At 47.5% G+C, this 20,339-nt stretch overlaps 1 protein-coding gene across 1 annotated transcript; it reads right to left on the bottom strand.

Moving 5' to 3' along the window:
* Positions 1-121: 121 nt before the first annotated feature.
* On the bottom strand, positions 122-17,879 carry LOC130106619 (activin receptor type-1B-like). Its single transcript, XM_056272798.1, has 9 exons — positions 17,771-17,879; positions 7,838-8,083; positions 7,156-7,422; positions 6,787-7,017; positions 6,134-6,301; positions 4,514-4,670; positions 4,259-4,383; positions 4,031-4,161; positions 122-3,444 (listed from the first exon to the last, which is right to left on the bottom strand). The coding sequence occupies exons 1-9, from the start codon at positions 17,832-17,834 to the stop codon at positions 3,319-3,321; spliced, it is 1,515 nt and encodes a 504-aa protein (XP_056128773.1). The 5' UTR covers positions 17,835-17,879; the 3' UTR covers positions 122-3,318.
* Positions 17,880-20,339: the final 2,460 nt, after the last annotated feature.

Raw genomic sequence — 20,339 nt, 5'->3', positions numbered from 1 at the left:
TCTGTGCTTCCTTTCTGGCGTCAGTGGTTCAGTACGTCCATCATGTTATAGAGGTTTCACACACTGGTCTCGTGTCATTTGTAACTACGCTCATTATGAACCGTGAGAGCTGAGCCGCTCATAACGCTAGAACGACCACGGGCGGTCAAAATGACCGCCGGTTTTTAAACAATATATTCCGTCAAGACAAATACCCAATTGAGATATTAATCCAATACATATGTTAGTGTGTCTGTTATGAAACCAACTGACACCAAAATTAACATTTTAACAACTTTAATACTACTTTTCGAACAATTCAAAATGGCCGCCGTCCAACGCCTGTGAGTACTGCAGCGCCTCGGTGGTAGTCATGGTGCGTCTGTAACGCGTCTGTACCCAGACACGTTGGACACACTCACACAAAAAGTTTAGACTATTCCTCTGCACTGGAGGGCGCTAGTGTGTTCCTAGGACAGAGCAACGAACCTCACGAAGGAAATGAAGCCGTCATTTTGACCGCTCGTGGTCGTTTTAGGTAGATCTTACAACTTTTTTTGTACAATTGGTCTAAAACTCGTTTTAATGCAGTTTTAGGAGGACCCAGGGAGCGGCAGGGCTGTATACAAAAGTCATCAAACTTAGAAAATCCAAAGCCGTCAAAATGACGGCCTCGGTCGTTATTACGTGATTTCTGATTGGCTTTATAGAGCATTTCAAAGGCCGGCGCTGCCGAGGTGGACAAAGACTAAAGAAAAGCGGAAAAAAACGTCCCGAACAAAAGACAGACCGGGTATAATAGGAAATACAATAGGAACTGTATTTATTACTCAATACTAGAGGTAATTTACAGGATGCAGAGTAAGCCATGACGAGGTTTTTACATAGATGCAGTTGCCTCTCTGCCACGTGGGGACCCAGTCCTGGGAGCTCCCAACAGAACTGGTTCAGTACATTCCCTGGAGTAGCACTAGTACGTTGCATGATGTGTGTGAAACAAGTTACACATAACCAGACATGTTCTCCAATGTTATTCAAAGTATGGTGTAATGTGATGACTGAATATGCCTGACATCCGCTCATGTTCTGATGGAGCTCCCAGGTCCTCGTCTCTCGCAAGTGCGGTCACTGTGTCCCCACCGGCATCCGTTAAACCTCTCTGTACAAACGAAATAGTGTTGACTCGCATGACAACGCAGTTAAAATCTGGACAAACACTGAATTTCATACGGTCTGCTTCAGTAGTATTCTAGTCCTCACCCCACCACGTCCCTTCAGAGAAGTCCGCTCATTTCACAATCAAGACTTTGGATCTCGTCTCAAGTCCTCTACAGCAAGCTACGACTCGATAAGCATCATCTGTGAAAACATCCCCGGTTTCCAGTGGTCTGATCTTGAATAAACACTTGAAGACTGTGCCCGGACGTCCTACTGTGAACTGTTTGGTTGGGGCACCGGGAGGTCAGTAGTGCACACGAGGCCTTACAGGCTTGACAGGGACTCACAGCACATGAGACTCGCTATATAAATAACACGGTAAAGACAAAATCCAGCAGTACCTTTTCAGCTACCGCTGAGCTGAGGCCGACAGTGCATTAGTTTCTGGGAAAAAAAAATTCAAACATGCAAAAAGGTTGCAGAGAGTAAGCCCGAGACGACGCTGCTTGGCAACGCCGTCTTCACACAAACCAACCCATTCTCGGTTGCATATCGCAGAGGTATTGTGTAGTGAGTTAAATAAAAGGTCTGAAATAAGATGTAAAATCAAGGAGACTACAGCGTAAGTGGATAAAAGCAACACAATGACTCTGTTTTAGATGCATTTCTGTGGTGCCGGACGGGTGGAGGGGAATCTGGTTCGCTGTCTTGTCACAACGATGACAGACGGCAAACCAGAGTCCCCTCATTTCCATCCCAGCTAGAAATCTGCAGTTATAAAAAAAGAAGTCCAACCACCTTAAACATGATCAAAATATCAAAGTAAAGTCAAAATCTAGTATTTACACAGTTCAGCTTAAAAAGTTAAGTTTACGTACAGGTATACTTGGCCATATCTCTCGCTCTCGCTCGCCCATTGAGACTTAGTGTGTGTTAAAACATGGCGGCCATATTGCACAAAATTTCATCAGTGGGTTTGATCATTTTCAGTGTCAGTAGTATTGGCTGATGCAGCGGGTACCCTGAGGGACTCCCAGCCTGCCGGGGGTCGACTCTGCACCGTCACGGCGGTGGAGCCGAGCGCCTGACCCTCTGCAGCGCCATCGAGGGAGTGACTGTAGGCCGACAGTACGGAGGACCGGGCGCGCCGGGTCACTCCAGCTAGCAGCTGTCGCTGTGCTACGCCTCACACCGCCACCTTCCCTAGGGTCGCAAAAGCTGAGAAGAAATTTTTCCTTTTCGGGGCCTTTTAGGACTAAGAAACAAAGTCTAAGGGGGAGACCTCTGACCAAAGGCTTAGCGTCTGGCAAGGGGTTTCTCCAGTGAAGGTCTGGCAGTGCATGGGCCCTGAATATACCCACACGCGGACTGACCCAGGTCAGCACGTGGGCCTTGTGCATGGTTGCAGGGTACTCGGCGTACGGTCAAGAATCAAGTTCTTGTTCATCTGAGCCAGATATTACGGTGTGGTTGTTTCAGTTTACCTTGAGAGATTTCTGGAGGTGTCTGTGCTGTTGTGGGTTTGCCGGAGGGAAACCCGGTTAACGTCAAATCAAAACTCTGTTGCTTCTTCTACCAAGATCTACTCGCTTAAATAAGAATAGGATAACAGTCGAAAAAATCTCCCGACAGCTTACACCACACAAAGACAACGATAACGAACACTACCGGTTAGATCTGAAGGTCATGTGATCAGAGATGGACCTAGAGGAGAGGCCGGCTACTGACTTACAAAATGTCTACTTCTTAGTTACACATCCTGTTGTCGAGTGCGTACCTTTATACAGTGGAAATCTGCCGAAGAGAGAAATGCGGTAAGGGGGTGTTCAGCCTTGTTAGTAGGGCGGAGGAAATGAAGGGGGGGGCACACGGGGGCGGAGTCTTTAACATGGACTCCGGGAGTGGTTGAGCGGGTCGGGATGAGGCGGGGAGGGAGTTCTCAGTATCTTGGCTGGGCAAGTGAGGTAGGGTTTGTCAAAAGGTGGCTTCAAAACTAGCAGGAGTCTTTACAAACTGCCAGACGTGTATTTTACAAATTCCTGTCAGGGCGGCGCCGTACCGCTTCGTCTTCGCTCAGCTGCTCTCTCTGCAGAAGTTCGGGTCCTCCTGTACTCTTCGGCGTTGGACGGGGCGAGGCGGGCGTATCCTCGGCGTGTCTGCGTAAGGCTGGCCTCTCTGAGCTCAAACTTTAATGTCCTCCTGAACGCTGAGCTGGGACAGGGTCTTTTTGATGCGCAGGGCTGTCAAGCGGGCCGTTCCATTGGCGTACCAACACTCCCTCATGATCTTACTCATGACTCGCAGGGCCTGCAGGGACCAAGATGGAAAAGAAGGAATGAAAAGGTTTTTTTTTTTGCCCCCCCAATTGTACTCGGCCAATTACCCCACTCTTCCGAGCCGTCCCCGTCGCTGCCCCACCCCCTCTGCCGATCCGGGGAGGGCTGCAGACTAACACATGCATGTGGAGTCGCCAGCCGCTTCTTTTCACCTGACAGTGAGGAGTTTCACCAGGGGGACGTAGCGCCCAGGAGGATCACGTTATTCCTCCCAGTCCCCCCCCCCCAGAACAGGCGCCCCGACCAACCAGAGGAGGCGCTAGTGCAGCGACCAGGACACATACCCACATCCGGCTCCCCACCCACAGACACAGCCAATTTATCTGTAGGGGCGTCCGACCAAGCCGGAGGTAACACAAGGATTCGAACCGGTGATCCCTGTGTTGGTAGGCAACGGAATAGACCGCCATGCTACCCGGACGCCAGAGGAATGAAAGTTTAACAAATTAAAACGACAACGGCCCTCAAACCCACTATTCTGTGTTGCAGAATGGAGCTGAAACAGGTGCACGACTTCACGGCGACACAGTTTGTATTTTTCAGGTAATCCTCAGTACCTCATAACTCTGCCACCAGTTTGGGACATTTGGTCGAAGCTTTTGGTCACACACCACCTTCCTCATCTCTTCTATTGAGGGGTCAGAAGGGACCAGGTCGTAATAGGGCAGCTGGTACTCTTCGTGGACACCTGACAGAACAGATCAAAGTCAAAATGGAGTCGCTAATGCTGCCAACCATGAAAAGCAACGTGGAGTGAGCGGGCAGAGTTCAGGAGATAGTCTTACCTCCGCTATTACAGCGGCGAGCGATCTCCCAGTAGACCAGCCCCAGAGCATAGATGTCAGCACATTTAAACGAGTCAAACTGTCTCATGTTGATACTTTCATCCAGGACCTCTGGAGCCATGTACCTGGAAAACATCAGAATAATTCTCATGTGTCCACATGGTATTCCTGGCTGGGACTCACGTGATGACGGTAGAATGAGACGGGTGCTAGGGCTGGTCACTGACAACCGCAGGTGAGTTTGTGCACACACACCTCTTAGTGCCCACCCTTTGGTTCGGGGCTATGTCGATAGTGTCTGTGGCAGACTCATGACGAACAGCCAAGCCCAGGTCAGCGATGGCACAGGTACAGTTCTTCTTCACCAGGATGTTCTTGGACTTGAGGTCCCGGTGGGCTATGCCTGGCTTTCCTGCACAGAGGGACAGGCACGAGATAATCATTTATAGATCATGAAGTATGTGATTCACCTAATTAATAATTAACATTTCACGTGAACTCTGAACTTCCTGTTGTGAAACTCCGGTGTTCTGTACATACTAGCTTTCAGGGCGGCCAGTACTTTGTTCAGGAATCAGAAATATTTAAATATCGTTTCCCCGAGCCCACAGCAGTGCGACACAAAGACAGAAACACACATCCAAACTACAAGAACACATCCAAACTACAAAAAAACTACAAAAACTACAAAACATATATCCAACATATTAAAAAAAAAATTCACTGTCCAAGAGCGCAAACGCCAGGATGACTGTCAGTACTGCTGGTCTGCATGGGCTAGCAGTTAGCTTAGCCTGCCCCGTTTCCGCGTCCTGTCAGACCGCCCTCGGTGTTTCCTTCTCGGTCGCAGCTCCAGGCAGGGCCGTGGTCCCTGGGCCCACAGGACGCAGCAGACCAAGCTCTCCCAGCTGATCCAGCACCAGCTCTCCCAGCCATCAAACCAAGACACAAACTTGGACGCGGACGTGGACCAAGGCACTGCATGGACGGTACTGGGCGAGGCCGCTGCAAACTTAAGTTCGTGCCACCATCTTCCCACATAGGTATTGGGTGAAGCCGCTGCAAACATAAATTTGTGCCGCCATCTTCCCACACGGGAAGCCAGCAGAATGAAATGACCATTATCTAAACTAAGTAAACACTTCTATGAGCTTGACTTTCAAAACATGAAATATGATAAATAGGAAAAAAGGGAAAATTAAATTTGAGAGCGCTGCAGATTAAACAAGCTAAAAGACAGACTAAAATAAGATAATGCTCTATTTTTGTTCTTGAAAACTGGTGACTTGAACTATGAAAATTGAATAAATGAATCCGATTTAGTTAAGTAGTCGTCTGTTGGCGCCACATGTGGCACTGCAACAACTGCGAGCGGACGAGGTCTAGTATGTTGCTGCTGCCCGGCAGCACAGATGTGAGGTTGTGCGGCAACTCCTGCAGCTGTGCTGGGATGATGTAAACAACTAATACAATCAAGCAAACTTGATCTGATTAAAAATTGCTGCAAATTAACCACCAATTATTCATTAGTGAAACATGTCATCAAGAAGGCAGATCTGCATGCACGTGGACTGGCATTAGGACGAGCGCTGCAGGCAGAAATACTGTGTGTTTGCCAGTAGTCATTTCTCTGGACCTGGAAAAGCACTTGAAGGCCAGCCATTAAAAAGCCTGCTGGCTACAATGTCTCATAGAAAAATTGGAAATACAGTTTCGAAAGTATACATTTCACGAAATATTCCTCCCCCGTCTGGCTGAAGGTGTGTCAGTCAGTAAAATCAGCTTGTGTACTGGGCTGGAATGAAAACCGGCCGAGATGGCTGAGATACACAAACACACAGGCAAACATTCCTTCCCCCGTGGACACACACACACCTTGAGTTCCTAGAATCTCCATGTGCAGATGTGCGAGTCCGCTGGCCGCAGACAGAGCCAGCTTGATCATGCCCTCGATGGTGACTGAGTAGCGGTTCAGGTAGTCGAACAGAGAGCCATACTCATGGTAGTCTGACACCAACCACAGCTGGGTCCACGTCCCGTTATCTTAACATGAGAACAAGAGAGAAAGAAAAAGAAGAAATTAAACAAATTTCTATAATTTTTTTTTAATTATTAGCATAAACCCCAAAGATAAGTCCAAAGACATGTAGGTCAGGTGAATCGGCCGTACTAAATTGTCCCTTGGTGTGAATGTGTGTGTGTGTGTGTGTCGGCGGCCCTGTGATGGCCCGGCGGCCTGTCCAGGGTGTCTCCCCGCCTGCCACCCAGTGACTGCTGGGATAGGCTCCAGCATCCCTGCGACCCTGAGAGCAGGATAAGTGGTTTGGATAATGGATGGATGGATGAACCATCTCATGTTCAAGGGGATCTTTAGGTGATGGTCAGGGAAAATAAATTTGAGAGAAATTTATTTCAAATAAGCAAGGGAATTGGACACAAGAAAATCATTATTCGTTTCCTAATTGATCCATTCCCTCCTTAGCCAGGGCCCAGGGCAGATGTGTGGAGGTGCTGCAGATGAAGCTTACCTTTGTTGTCAGCGGCTATGAAGCCCAGGATGTTCTCATGGCGGAGCATAATGGTCTGATAGATCTCAGCCTCACGGAACCAGGAGCGCTCCTCTCTGGAAGAAAAGATCTTCACTGCCACGTCCCCTCCCCTCCAGCGACCCCGCCACACCTCCCCAAAACGGCCTTTCCCAATGATCTCCTGCAGCACGATGGTCCTAGCCACAGTCCGCTGCACAAACAGAGGTAGACCTGGTCCAGAGAGGAGAAAAGAACTATTTATAAAGTAATTTCACTTTGATCTAAGCAGGTTAAGACCACCATTAAAAAAACCCAACAACAACGACATGGCTGACGGCCCACTACCACATCGTGGTGCTACACACTGACCAGAGCCTGAGCCAGAGGTGGACAGGTCGTAAATGAGATCTTGCAGGGTCTTGTCCTTGGGCAGGAAGAGGTGGTCACAGGACGGATCCTCCACCTCCAGCCTCTGTCTGTGGCTGCAGGCCCTCTGGTAGTACTGAAAAAGGAACATGCTTGCCAAAAGCAGCAAACACAGCAGGAACACCGGCCCCGCGATCACAGCCACCAGTTCCACAGGACCCCATGTACCCGTGGCATCGCTGTCGCCCTCCATGTGTGTCAGAGATGTCACTGGGAGGAAGAGAGAAAATCAGATGATTCACATGGCGCATCAGCTCTCTGGTACAAGGCACGGACTCCTCCCTACTTACAGGGACGTCTAAATGTCCTAAATGATAATGAACAGCTGGACTGAAAATCAGACAACTTTTTTACATTTAGTGGGAGCGACCAACTAAACAGAACTGGCATGGGACCAGCACTGGTATAAAAAGGATGTGGGTAGTCCTGGCTTAAGGGATCCTAGTGATAAGTCATTCCGAAGATCAATGTATGTCCCACATTATTTTAAAGGAAACTTGATATTAATGTTTTTTGTCACCATTATTGTCTTGACCTTGTTGTGGCTAAATTTTATGAAGGTCAAGTTACGGACATCTCTGAATTTGTATTTGAGTGTTTAGTGCTTGATATCGGCAATTCTCACTGGAGGGTACTTTGAGGTCAATGCTGTTGCAGTAGTCAGTGTAGCAGCAGTGGGTATTAAGTAGACCTTCTGCACTGAGGCACAGGATCGGCTGTCCAGGGGGTACCAGGCTGTCCTGCGTGATACAGGTGCGAACGTGCTGCTCCTGGCCATTGATGAAAGAGGTCGAGGCGATGCAGGCCCCGTCCGTCTCGCACAGGGAGCCAGTCTTCTGACACAGGACAGTGGTGCAGTTACACCACAGAGCTGCAGAGAGGGATGAAGCAGTCCAATATGACAGTAAAATAATGACCTTTGTGAAGGCTGAGCTATCATATGACAGTATGACAGATACCAAAAAAATAAATCACATTTACTGATTCAGAACAAAGGACATCCGTCCATCCATCCATTAACCAAGCTGCTTATCCTAATTAGGATCGCAGGATGCTGGAGCCTATCCCAGCAGTCACTGGGTGGCAGGCGGGGAAACATCCTGGACAAGCCGCCAATCCATCACAGGGCTGACATATTGACACCTAGGGCCAATTTAGTATGGCTGATTCACCTGACCTGCATGTCTTTGTCTGTGGGAAGAAACCAGAGCACCCAGAGGAAACACACGCAATCACGGGGAGAACATCCAAACTCCACACAGAGGACGACCCGGGACAACCCCCAAGTTTGGACTACCCCGGGGTTCGAACCCAGGACCTTCTTGCTGTGAGGCGACCGCACTAACTACTGCGCCACCATGCCGGACAATCAACCAAATATTTTGCCAAACTCATTTTCAAACGCTACAACTTCACTTTATGCGCAGGCAGAGGGCAATCACAAATAACAGCATAAAAAGTTATGTCCATCAGAAACATGCAGGTAGCCCAAGAATCTGCATCATGCCATAATAAACTAACAGCCATACAGATCCTTATACTTATCTTTAATTTTTACAAGACATTAATTGTCAATGGACAAAAAGATACTCTAGAGCAGGGGTCCCCAAACTTTTCCATGCCAAGGACCCCTTAATAGCCGTAGCCTCTGGCTGGGGCCCCCCTATTGCGACATGGCTTTAAAAAAATTAAATTATACTGGCAAATATAGAAAAATCAAACATAGAGCTTCTTAATATTTCCTTATTTTTATGAATGCAATATTAATTTAATTTACATTTCAAATAATTTCTCAGTTGTATTATATTCAATATTCTTTCTTTTATTAACCAAACATTCATTGTCATTTGTGCTTTACAATATTCATCAACAATTCTTTCTTTTAGTATATTTTTCTTTCTTATTATTCATTTAATTTCCCCAAATTACTATTCGATATTTCTTCCTTTTTATTGTAAACATTGGACACGTGACGTCCGTGTTCTCGTCCGGCTGAAGTGCAAAATACTGGCTGGCTCTCACCTGTTCCAAAAGCTGAACGGACCCGTCCTGAGCCGGGTCACCTGTCCGCCGGCTCACGGAATAAACCGGCACAATAATCTTATGAATTGAATTTGAACTGAAATTTATTTTTTGATATATTTAATTTTATTTTTATCATTAGTTTTTCTAACTAACTGCATTTTTAATTTTCCTCTCCCGGACCCCCCTGCGCCTCTTTGCGGCGCCGCGGCCCCCACTTTGAAAACCCGGGCTCTAGAGTACGACAACATGTGAGTGTTGAACAAAGGTCAAGAGGCCAGGCTTATGTTTGGAATAAGGCCCCTAGCTGTTGGACAAGGTTTAGTGAATGAAGGGTTAGAGAGGAAGCGGTGAAATGGTAACGTCTGGGAGTATGTTTTGGGATTATCCGTTGGGATTAGATCTGTATGAAAATAGGAGGGAGACAAGGGCAGAGAGAGTTTGAGGGGTCTGCTGGGGGTAGGTAGGTTTAAGGGTCCAGACACACCAAACCGACTAGCGGCGACAAAGGCCGACTGTTGCGTCGCCTGCCGTCTGGACCAAAAAGTAGCACTTGAACACACCGCAAAGACTACAGCCGATGGCCAACTAGCAGGTATGTTCTGCATTGATTCGCTAAACCAGGGGTGGGCAATCTGATCCAGAAAGGGTCAGGGTGGGTGAAGGTTTTTGTTCCAACCAAGCAATTATACACCTGATCCCACTAATCAACCAGTAGAGTCTCTGCTGAGGAACTTGATTAGGAGACACAGGTGTGTAACTGCTTGGCTGGAACAAAAACCTTCACCCAGACTGGCCCTTTCTGGATCAGATGCCCACCCCTGCGCTAAGCTGAACAGCCAATCAGAGTGATCTCTCTCAGCGACGGGCTGCGCCGATTAAACATACTGAATCGGCCGAAAAGCTGCCGACAGGGGTCCAACTAGTGCCGACGGTGCAGGACACACCGCAATAACTAGGGTCACAGACGCTCACCGACGGCCCCGACAGTGGCCGAAATGGTGTGTCAGGGCCCTAAGGCTGTGCTGACCTCCACAGTGGGGTGAGCGGTGGTAGGGAGGAGAGGATTTATATGGGAGACTTAAATAACACTTAAGTCAGTAAACTCCTTGGGTGAGATGTGGAATAACGTCATTATGAAACAGACGTAGCGTGGGAATCCTATGATCCAGAAAAGGGCCCCTGGGTGACTGACCCTGATGTAAATGCCCAGGCTTTTGCTGCTTTGTTTCTTTTGGTTTTTGCATCTGATCTGGAGGGGCACAGATCCATGGGACACTAAACTAACAGGCACAGATCCATAGGACACTAAACTGAAGTTTCACCCATACAAAACCTTGTGGAAAGGATAAAAAACAAAAATATATCCATACACATAAATTATAACCCTAACCCCTATATTAAAATAAATATCAGGGGACTTGATTGGAAGAATAAAATTGTGGTCTATCTGGCATTTTTACGAGTAGTTCAGTATATAACCGTAATTTTGCAGAGGGAAGCTGCAGAATAAATTGGTCCTTTGTAGTCAAGTGGTTCAAACGTGTTCCTCTTACAGGACAGGAAATCCACTCACGGCACGGCACCCAGACATCTTATCTGATTAAGACAGCTAGATGTCACCAGTACTCGTTCTCCTCCTACAGGGGTTTTAATGTGCATCTAGTCCTCTACAGTTCAAAACTGGCCTAGATGGGTTATGACGTCTATGCAGTCTTGACTCACACCTACTGGCTCACTGCTGACGAAAAGAAGACTGATAACATGCCAAGACTGTGAGCCAACACGGAAAATAACTGAAGACCAAACGTGAAACTAGTTCAGTTCCTCTTACACCTACGCTGCCATACAGTGAAACATTCATGACTTGTCCCCACAATCACAATCAGAAATCAGAAACACCTTATTTGTCGTTTCATTTCATGCCCTTGCACACATGAAACGAAACGACACATGGTTTCCCCCAGCCCACAGCAGTGCAACACAAAAACAAAAACACATCCAAAAACTACAAGAACACACATATCCAAACTAACGCATACATCTAAACAAAACAACAACAAAAAATCACTGTCCAGGTGAACGAACACCAGCCAGGATGACTGTCAGAACTGCCGGTCTGCATGAGCTAGCAGTTAGCTTAGCCTGCCCCGCTTCTGCATCCTGTCAGACCGCCCTCAGTGTTAGCTCTTCGGGCGCAGCTCCGATCAGGGCCGTGGTCCCTGGGCCCACAGGACGCAGCAGACCAGGCTCCCTCAGCTGATTCAGCGCCAGCTCTCCCAGCCATCAAACTAAGACAAACTTAGGCGTTGACATGGACAACGACACTGCATGGACGGTACAGGGTGAGGCCGTTGTAAACGTGAATTCGCGCTGCCACCTTCCCACACCAGTACCAGGTGAGTCCGCTGCAAACGTAAATTTGTGCTGCCATTTTCCCACACCAGTGTGGGAATTAGCTGTTTTGGCCTACTTTTCAAACAAGTGAAGCAATATATAATCATGGATTATGGATGCTAATTAAAAAAAAGAAAAAAAAAAGACCTGTAATTATGTTGAAAAGTGTTTGATACAGATGTTCTTAAAAGGACATCTGCTGTGTAAATATAACATTAAGAACAATAACATTAGAACATCTTTCTTAGCCTGCTAGCTAACACTACTAGCTATAACTGGCATGGCTGCTAGCTAGCTAGCCATGCTAGTTATAGCTAGCTTGCAAGCTAGTGTTAGTTCGCTGGACAAGCCAGTCGAGCGAGAGAGGACCGGGTTTGTTGAACCCAAGCCGGTTTTGTAGAAGAGGTGCTGGTGGCACCTCTGTGTGGCTCTGTGTGACGTCTTGTTCTGGGCACAGATACTACATAGGGCGGCATCGTGGCCTGGTGGCTAGCACTGTTGCCTAGCAGCAAGAAGGTCCTGGGTTCAAACCCCAGGCTTTCCCAGGCCCTTTCTGTGTGGAGTTTACATGTTCTCCCCGTGTCTGCGTGGGTTTCCTCTGGGTGCTCCATATGTGTATGCGTGTGTGTGTGTGTGTGTGTGTGTGTGTGTGTGTGGGCCCTGTGTGATGGCCTGACGGCCTGTCCAGGGTGTTTTCCCGCCTGTCGCCCAGTGACTGCTGGGATAGGCTCTAGCATCCCCGCCACCCTGAGAGCAGGATAAGTGGTTTGGATAATGGATGGACACTAGAACAGTTGTGTAAATGAACTCTATTTGATTTGTGATATACATATATAAGATATATGCATTCATTTGAATAACGACAACTAGGCCCTACAGTGGACATAAAAAGTCTACACACCTCCGTTAAAATGGCCGGTTTTTGTGATGGAAGAAAATGAAACCAAGATAAATCACGAAGGTCAGCGTTTTGGAAAGGCCCAGCCAGCCAGAGGCCCGACCTGAATCCAACAGAGGATCTGTGGGGTGACCTGAAGAGGGCTGTGCACCGGAGATGCCCTCACAATCTGACGGATCCAGAAGGTTTTTGCAAGGAAGAGTGGGAAAATATTGCCAAGTCAAGATGTGCCAAGCTGATCGACTTCTCACCCGACAAGACTGAGTGCTGCAATAAAACCAAAAGCTGCTTCAACAAAGTGTTAGTTTAGGGGTGTGCACACTTATATAACCAGGTTACTGTAAGTTGTTGATTATTTTTTCCCCCTAAAAAAGTTTTCTGGTCGGTTTTCACTTGAATCTTATAGATTCAATAAAGAAAAAGAATGGGAAAAGCTCTGACATGGTTTAACTTGGTTTCATCACACAAACCTGCCATTCTACCTGGAGTGTGTAGACTTTGTATAGCTTTTGTACATATATTCTACAAACGACGTCTTGCACTAATGCAGCAACGACTGAAGCAGTTTAGTCCACTATGTTGAGCGAAACGTATTTGGTTACTTATGGTTCTAGGCCTACCATTATTTAATAGCCACCAGTTAAGTGCAGCTAGGCCACTGGTAGTGTTTCTGCTTGCATTTTTTCCATTACTAGACCGGCTGGCGATGCATCATTTTGATCCATAATCCATCAGTGATGGATCTGTGAAGCCCTAATTTTCTTTGTGCTGGTTGCTGCTCAACTTTTCTTAACCCGTGTTTGCTGTTTACTAAAATACCCATCCATCCATTATCCGAACCGCTTATCCTGCTCCCAGGGCCGCGGGGACGCTGGAGCCTATTCCAGCAGTCATTGGGCGGCAGGCGGGGAGACACCCTGGACAGGCCGCCAGGCCATCACACACACACACATTCACACCTTGGGACAATTTAGTATAACCGAGTCACCTGACCTACATGTCTTCGGACTGTGGGAGGAAACCGGAGCACCCGGAGGAAACCCACGCAGACACGGGGAGAACATGCAAACTCCACACAGAGGACGACCCCCAAGGTTGGACTACCCCGGGGCTTGAACCCAGGACCTTCTTGCTGTGAGGCGACCGCACTAACCACTGCGCCACCGTGCCGCCAAAAAATACAAAATATAAAATAAAATATTAAAGAAGGAAATTCAAAAGATCACCCTTTAAAAATTCAGATTCCATTTAAGAAGCTCGACTTAAACTGCAACCGAATTTTCAGGAAAGATAAATCACACTCAACCCCGCTAGCTCAAACCTCATGCCTTACACGGCACTCCCCTTGCAAGGCCGTGCACATGTATGTGGTTTATTTCCTTTTATCTGCGGTTGCCGTTTCTTCCCCCCATCTTTGGGTTCAACGCTGTCGTCGCAAAACAAACTATTATGACAGCAGCTTCCCCCCCCCCCCCCCGGTGCATCGCCCACCGTTTCTGTTCACACTAATGCAAATACAGAGACAGAGGCATCTTGGTGCTGTCAGTCTGAGCACCCTTTTTTTTTGCCCCTTACCCGTCCTCCCAAATCTACAAGTCATGATTCTAGCTCGGCTTGCACATTTCAACAAGCGCAGCCAGGCTATTTTGTCTTTGTTACTTATCTGCACACACCACAGTTAAACAGCTTAATGGCGTGTTTGAGCATGCACTTGTTCAGTTTCCAACAACAATCCCAGAATTTCAAGAGCAGGAAGAAGTTGTGGGTCACGGAGAAGTTAATAGTGAGTGCAGAGTATTTTTTTCTGGCACTGGGCACAATACCGATATTGTGTGAAGGCAGTAAAGCATGTGCTGTTTTTAAGGCGGGACGGTTTGCATCAAAAAGACTACAGGCGAGTTTCTATATCTTTCACGAGGTAGTGTTAGGTTAGTGGAACTGAACAATTCTCGAGACCAGGGGTGGCTAACCATGCGCCACGGAGAGCCATGTGTACGCAGGTTTTCATTCCAGCCGGACTCCACACCAGCTGATTTCACCGATTCGCAACCCTTCAACCAAAGAGGAAGACTGTATCAGTGAAATCAGCTGGTGTGGAGTCGGGTTGGGATGAAAACCTGCATGCACATGGCTCTCCATGGCACATGGCTAGCCACCGCTGCTCTAGAGACTTCTCCTGACGAAACTCTGAAAGAACAACATCCATCCATCCATTATCCCAACCGCTTATCCTGCTCTCAGGGTCACGGGGATGCTGGAGCCTATCCCAGCAGTCATTGGGCGGCAGGCGGGGAGACACCCTGGACAGGCCGCCAGGCCGTCACACAGGGCCCACACACACACACACACACACACACACCTAGGGACAATTTAGTATGGCCGAGTCACCTGACCTACATGTCTTTGGACTGTGGGAGGAAACCGGAGCCCCCGGAGGAAACCCACGCAGACACGGGGAGAACATGCAAACTCCACACAGAGGACGACCCGGCACGACCCCCAAGGTTGGACTACCCCGGGGCTCGAACACAGGACCTTCTTGCTGTGAGGCCACCGTGCTAACCCCTGCGCCACCCTAAAAGAAAGAACAACAATATTTTTAAATACCTTGATCTCAACAGTAAGGATATTGTGGGGGGGGGGGTTGACTATTGATACTTTTATAAAATACTCAAGTGCAAGAAAATGAGAAATTACCATTAGAAATGTGGATACTGATCACCAAGCAGACATTCATTGTTCACGTCACACAGCTAAAACAACGTAATGAGCTCAGAGACTGTCTCCCTTGTACTGTACTGCAGCCTCTAAAAGCAGGGAAGGACATCACTATCGCCACAGTCCAACATGACGTCTAATTTCACAACACGGTGTCGATATTAATCCTCATGTTCTGTTCACTAATCACCAATGGATGCATTGTTGTTCACTGGTAATATTGACCCGAGCCACCTTTGGGTTTATAGCGATACAATTGTAATATTTATCTAAAAATACCCAATATGTCTTATCCTTATCTCACTTATTACTGATATTAACTAATATTAACACCGTTTATAGGTTAGTCGTTGTCATTTCAAACAGGTCATTTTGACCCAAACAGAACACGTGGGTTAAATCGATATTAGCCTTGTTACCAAGCTCTTCTGGAGTTTGGGGCAAATCCCTAAATGCCCGGTAGAGCCAGGCGTTGACTACTCAGATTAACCGGTTGGGGTAAATGAACACAAATGAAGGACTGTAATAAACTAATTCAGATAGCACATATCAGGGGACAATGGGGACTGGAGTTGAATACAATAGTGGACGATGACGATTGGGAAGACGTGTGCTCAAGTTGTCATAAGGGGATTGGGAGCCAGTTATGGAAAGAATCTGACCGGGCGGTTAAAACGGGGTTCTTCAGGACCCCACTGACAGCTTGCGTCTTTAAAAACAGCTCCACCAACAAATGCTGGCGAGACTGTGGTGTGGTCGGAGACCATTATACTCACATATTCTGGGACTGGCTGAAAATACAGACGTTCTGGAAAAACGTCAAAGCAGAAACGGGGAAAATCCTGGAAACGGACATTCCCCTATACCCCCTATTGTTTCTACTGGAAATATCCCAGAAGCACTTGTTTGCCACTGACCAGTGCAATATGCAATACTGCATATTTTGCTGATGGTTGCAAAAAAACCAAAAATTTTTTACGATAAACTAGATGAAGCCACCCTCCCACACAATGACTCAAGGGTTGCAAAAAGTCAAACATGTCTACATGATGGAAGGCATGACTGCCCAGCTACAACTTCCACTGCCTATTTGTATAAGGAGATGGACACCAGTTACTAGCTACCCTAGCTAGGAAACATGTACTGTACTGTACTGTGTTGTTTTGATGTATAATTTATGTAGGTATGTGTATGACCCTGTTTACACTCGGTTTTAAAATGCGTTTTGGGCGATCGGATCACAAGTGGACAGTGAGACACGTCGCCGTTTACACCTGTGTCTATCACGCGTCTCCAAACGCGTCCTGCTGACCACTTGCGATCTGATTCCGTTACTTCGAAGAGTTCGTTACTGGCTGCGTCACTTCCGCTACCGGGTCAAAGGGCATCAGTCAAGCGTCAGATTTGCCGACTAGCTGTGAAAACAACAGCTAACGTTTGGAGATGTTTCCAGCACCAATACACATGTAGGGACCGGTCCAGCTGTTGGGACTGACAGGACTGAGTCTTCTGCCCACATGGAGGTCAGGCGTCTCGTCTCACGTGTCCTCCACCCACCCACACCCTCCTCTCGCCCCATTTCATCGAAAGTTGGCGCGCTGTTACCAAAACCACCGTCACATCCTGCACTGATGACGTATTTCCCTGTTACACCCTCGTCGGGGACGCGTCAGGACGCATCAGCGTTCACACTGCAAAACATATGTGGTTACATGCGTCCCAGACCACCTCGGCAAGTGGTTTGAGGAACCGGTTCACTGAAGGTTTCGGTGGCCGGTTTACACGTGTATTCGGCACCGTCCACTTGTGACCGGATCGCAAAAAACAAAAAAACAAAAAAAAAACACACATTTGAAACCCAGGTGTAAACGGGGTCTCCTCTAGCCATGTACGGCGTTCCATTTACGTCGAGTGAAGCCCGGCCTCGCGGCGATCACGCTCTGCGTTGTTAATTGCCTGTTAATTTACATGACTGGCGATAAAGTTTAAAAAAATAAATAAAACAAAACCCATATAGCCCGTTACCCAGCTCTTCTTCAGAGTCTGGGGGGCAACCCCCCCCTACACGAGAACCAGCTGTTGACTCCTCAGACTGGGGTAAACAAACATAATAAACGAACTAACCTGAGGGACGACGGGGCCGTCCGGCCCCCGTCGGGCTCGGCCGCGTTCGTGAAGCCGACGACGGCTCCGCGGCAGCCCGCTGACTGGAGCAGGCGGGCGGCTCACGCTAGGTCGCCCAGACACGTCAGTGACCCGGAGCAGCCGAGTCGGCGCCTAATTGCTGCCTAATTGGGCACAGCGCGCGCGGTCAAGCGGCACTCCTTCCTTTACGCGCACGAACGGGCGGCCGAATACCGAGGGCTCAACTCGGCTAGCCCCCCCCCCCCCACCGGCTAGCCGCGTAGCCTCACCGAGGCTAGCTTACGAATCGGTGCGCCATGTTGACAACGGCGCCGAGGCTGCGGTGCCGACGCCGAAAAGCTTTATTTTTTTTTTTTTGGAAAACGACAAAGCACTCACCGTCGCATGTTCCGTACAGCACGGCGTGCGCGGCGGCCGTCATCAGTACCCGTAACTTAGCCATGGTCGATAAATGTCCGGGGCATCGCCTCCGTGTGACGCGCTGCTGGGAAATGGCACACACGGAACAGCGACAAGCCGGCCGAGAGCCCAGCAAAACACGCTCCGCCGCCACGGCGGACAGACGGGCGGTGGCACCCCGCGGCCGCTAGAGGGCAGCAGCGCCAGCGAGAATACAACGTTGACTGGGGGGGGCGCTGTTATGGCGGCGGCGGCGGCGGCGGGGGGAGGGGGGCGGCAAAAACAATCGAGTCCAGAACAGCCCGAACCCCGGCAGGGGTGCTGGGCTGTTGGGGACGCTTGTGTTTGTCCCGGATGCAGATCTGAGCAATTCACACCACAGCCCGGTCTAAACTCGCCCTGTTGCAGAGGCGGAACGTGGCAGTCCCAAACCCCCAGTTTCTACCACCCGGAGACTGCGAAGCATTGGACCCAAAGAGGAGCATCACGGAGGTTCCCCCCCCCTCCCTGGATGCCGCGATGGGACGGGAACGGGACGGCCCACAGGGGGAGACGCGTCAAGTCAAGTCGGGTTTTAGTTGTAAAGCCCAGTATCACAAATGTGCCTCAGTGGGCTGAACAGCAACACAGCATCCCGTCCCTTATCCGATGAGTTAAGACTTATTAACCTACCCGACCTATTAGGAAAGTGTTGTTAATTTGTTTGGGGGGGACGGGGTCAAGCATGAGAACGTCACTATCCGAGATATGCTTAGTAGTCCGCTGCGCTGTGATGGACAGGCGGCCTGTCCAGGGTGTCTCCCCTCCTGCCGCCCAGTGACTGCTGGGATGGGATCCAGCATCCCCGCGGCCCTGAGAGCAGGATGAGCGGTTTGGATGATGGATGGGTGGATGGGTGGGTGGATGGACTAACATGTGATTACAGGTAGGAGTTGGGTTCGATTAAATGTTAACAGCAGGGGGCCCTGCAATCAGCTTTTTTTCAATTATTTCTTTAGCCAATAAATTGTTTATGAAGCAGTTATTAGGACCCTAAATGGGTCCACAGGTTCCATTTTTTACAGTAAAAGTGTTCTCCATTCTTTATTGAACACACTCTCATATACAACGGTACAAACAAAGACACAGACAATAGAAAGTGGAAATAAAATGAAGACAAAAATAATAAAAAGACGACATTTTACAATACCAGAGTTTGTCTTATATAGAGCATATTAAATTTGCCAAGTAACTTAGTCTTTTTTTGTTTTTAAGATTAAATAAAATGCTGCGATATTGTTTAAATTCATCAATAAAGTGCAGGAAACTTGGCTTGGCTCCCAACTATTTCTTCTTATGAATATGGAATTTTCCAAAAATGTTAACTAGTTGTTAGTCCCAATCTTATCTTTACTACAATACAGCAGTACATCAAACATATCGATTTTAATGTTTTAATATTAAAAATGAAATTAAAAGTGCAAAAGATTTAACTTTTTGGTACGCTTTCTGCGTTAAACGTTACGTTTTCCTACGTACGTACGTACGTTACGTCACGTTTCTACGTTTCGTTACGTTACGTTACGTTTCGTTACGTTACGTTTCTACGTTCGCACGTTACACGTTCTTACGTTCTTACTCACAGCAAGAGCTCGAAGGTAACGGCTGAATTAGTGACACATTTAATCTAGACTTCATCTTTTATCACAACCCAGTGTGATTTTGATTCAGAGAGGCAGAAAATAAATGTGCTTTAGAAAAAGACAAATAATGTTAATGAAAAGTTAATGGCCTCATTAAAGGAATAGATAATTATATGCTGTCACATCTCAACGGAACATTAGTGTCTATGCAAAGATAGAACTGAATCTTGGAATATTTGACTGTCAGACTTACAAAGAGATAGATAGATAGATAGATAGATAGATAGATAGATAGATAGACAGAGAGAGAGAGAGAGAGAGAGAGAGAGAGAGAGAGAGAGAGAGAGAGAGAGAGAGAGAGAGAGAGAGAGAGAGAGAGAGAGATAGATAGATAGATAGATAGATAGATAGACAGACAGACAGACAGACAGACAGACAGACAGACAGACAGACAGACAGACAGACAGACAGACAGACAGATAGATAGATAGATAGACAGATAGATAGATAGATAGATAGATAGATAGATAGACAGACAGACAGACAGACAGACAGATAGATAGATAGATAGATAGACAGATAGACAGACAGACAGACAGACAGACAGACAGACAGACAGACAGACAGATAGACAGATAGACAGATAGATAGGTAGATAGGTAGATAGATAGATAGATAGATAGATAGACAGACAGATAGACAGACAGATAGATACAGTGGCTTGCAAAAGTATTCATACCCCTTGAACTTTTCCACATTTTGTCACGTTACGACCACAAACATAAATATATTTTATTGGAATTTTATGTGAAAGACCAACACAAAGTGGCACACAATTGTGAAGTACAAAGAAAATTATACATGATTTAAAAATTTTTATACAAATAAAAAACTGAAAAGTGCGGTGTGCAAAAGTATTCAGCCCC

The sequence above is a fragment of the Lampris incognitus genome, chromosome 2, assembly GCF_029633865.1.
Source record: "Lampris incognitus isolate fLamInc1 chromosome 2, fLamInc1.hap2, whole genome shotgun sequence".
Taxonomy (NCBI): Eukaryota; Metazoa; Chordata; class Actinopteri; order Lampriformes; family Lampridae; genus Lampris; species Lampris incognitus.
The sequence above is the reverse complement of the archived record's forward strand: the minus strand, read 5'-3'. Positions and strand labels throughout refer to the sequence as shown.

Bases quoted from the DNA above. Each gene is read 5' to 3' on its own strand.
- LOC130106619 (XM_056272798.1), bottom strand. From the start codon at position 17,834: ATGGCTAAGTTACGGGTACTGATGACGGCCGCCGCGCACGCCGTGCTG. The intron at 7,423-7,837 runs GTGAGAATTGCC...TCTTCCTCCCAG, and splicing joins TGACCTCAAAGTACCCTCCA to TGACATCTCTGACACACATG. The intron at 4,671-6,133 runs GTGTGTGTGTGT...CCCTCTGTGCAG, and splicing joins GGAGATTCTAGGAACTCAAG to GAAAGCCAGGCATAGCCCAC.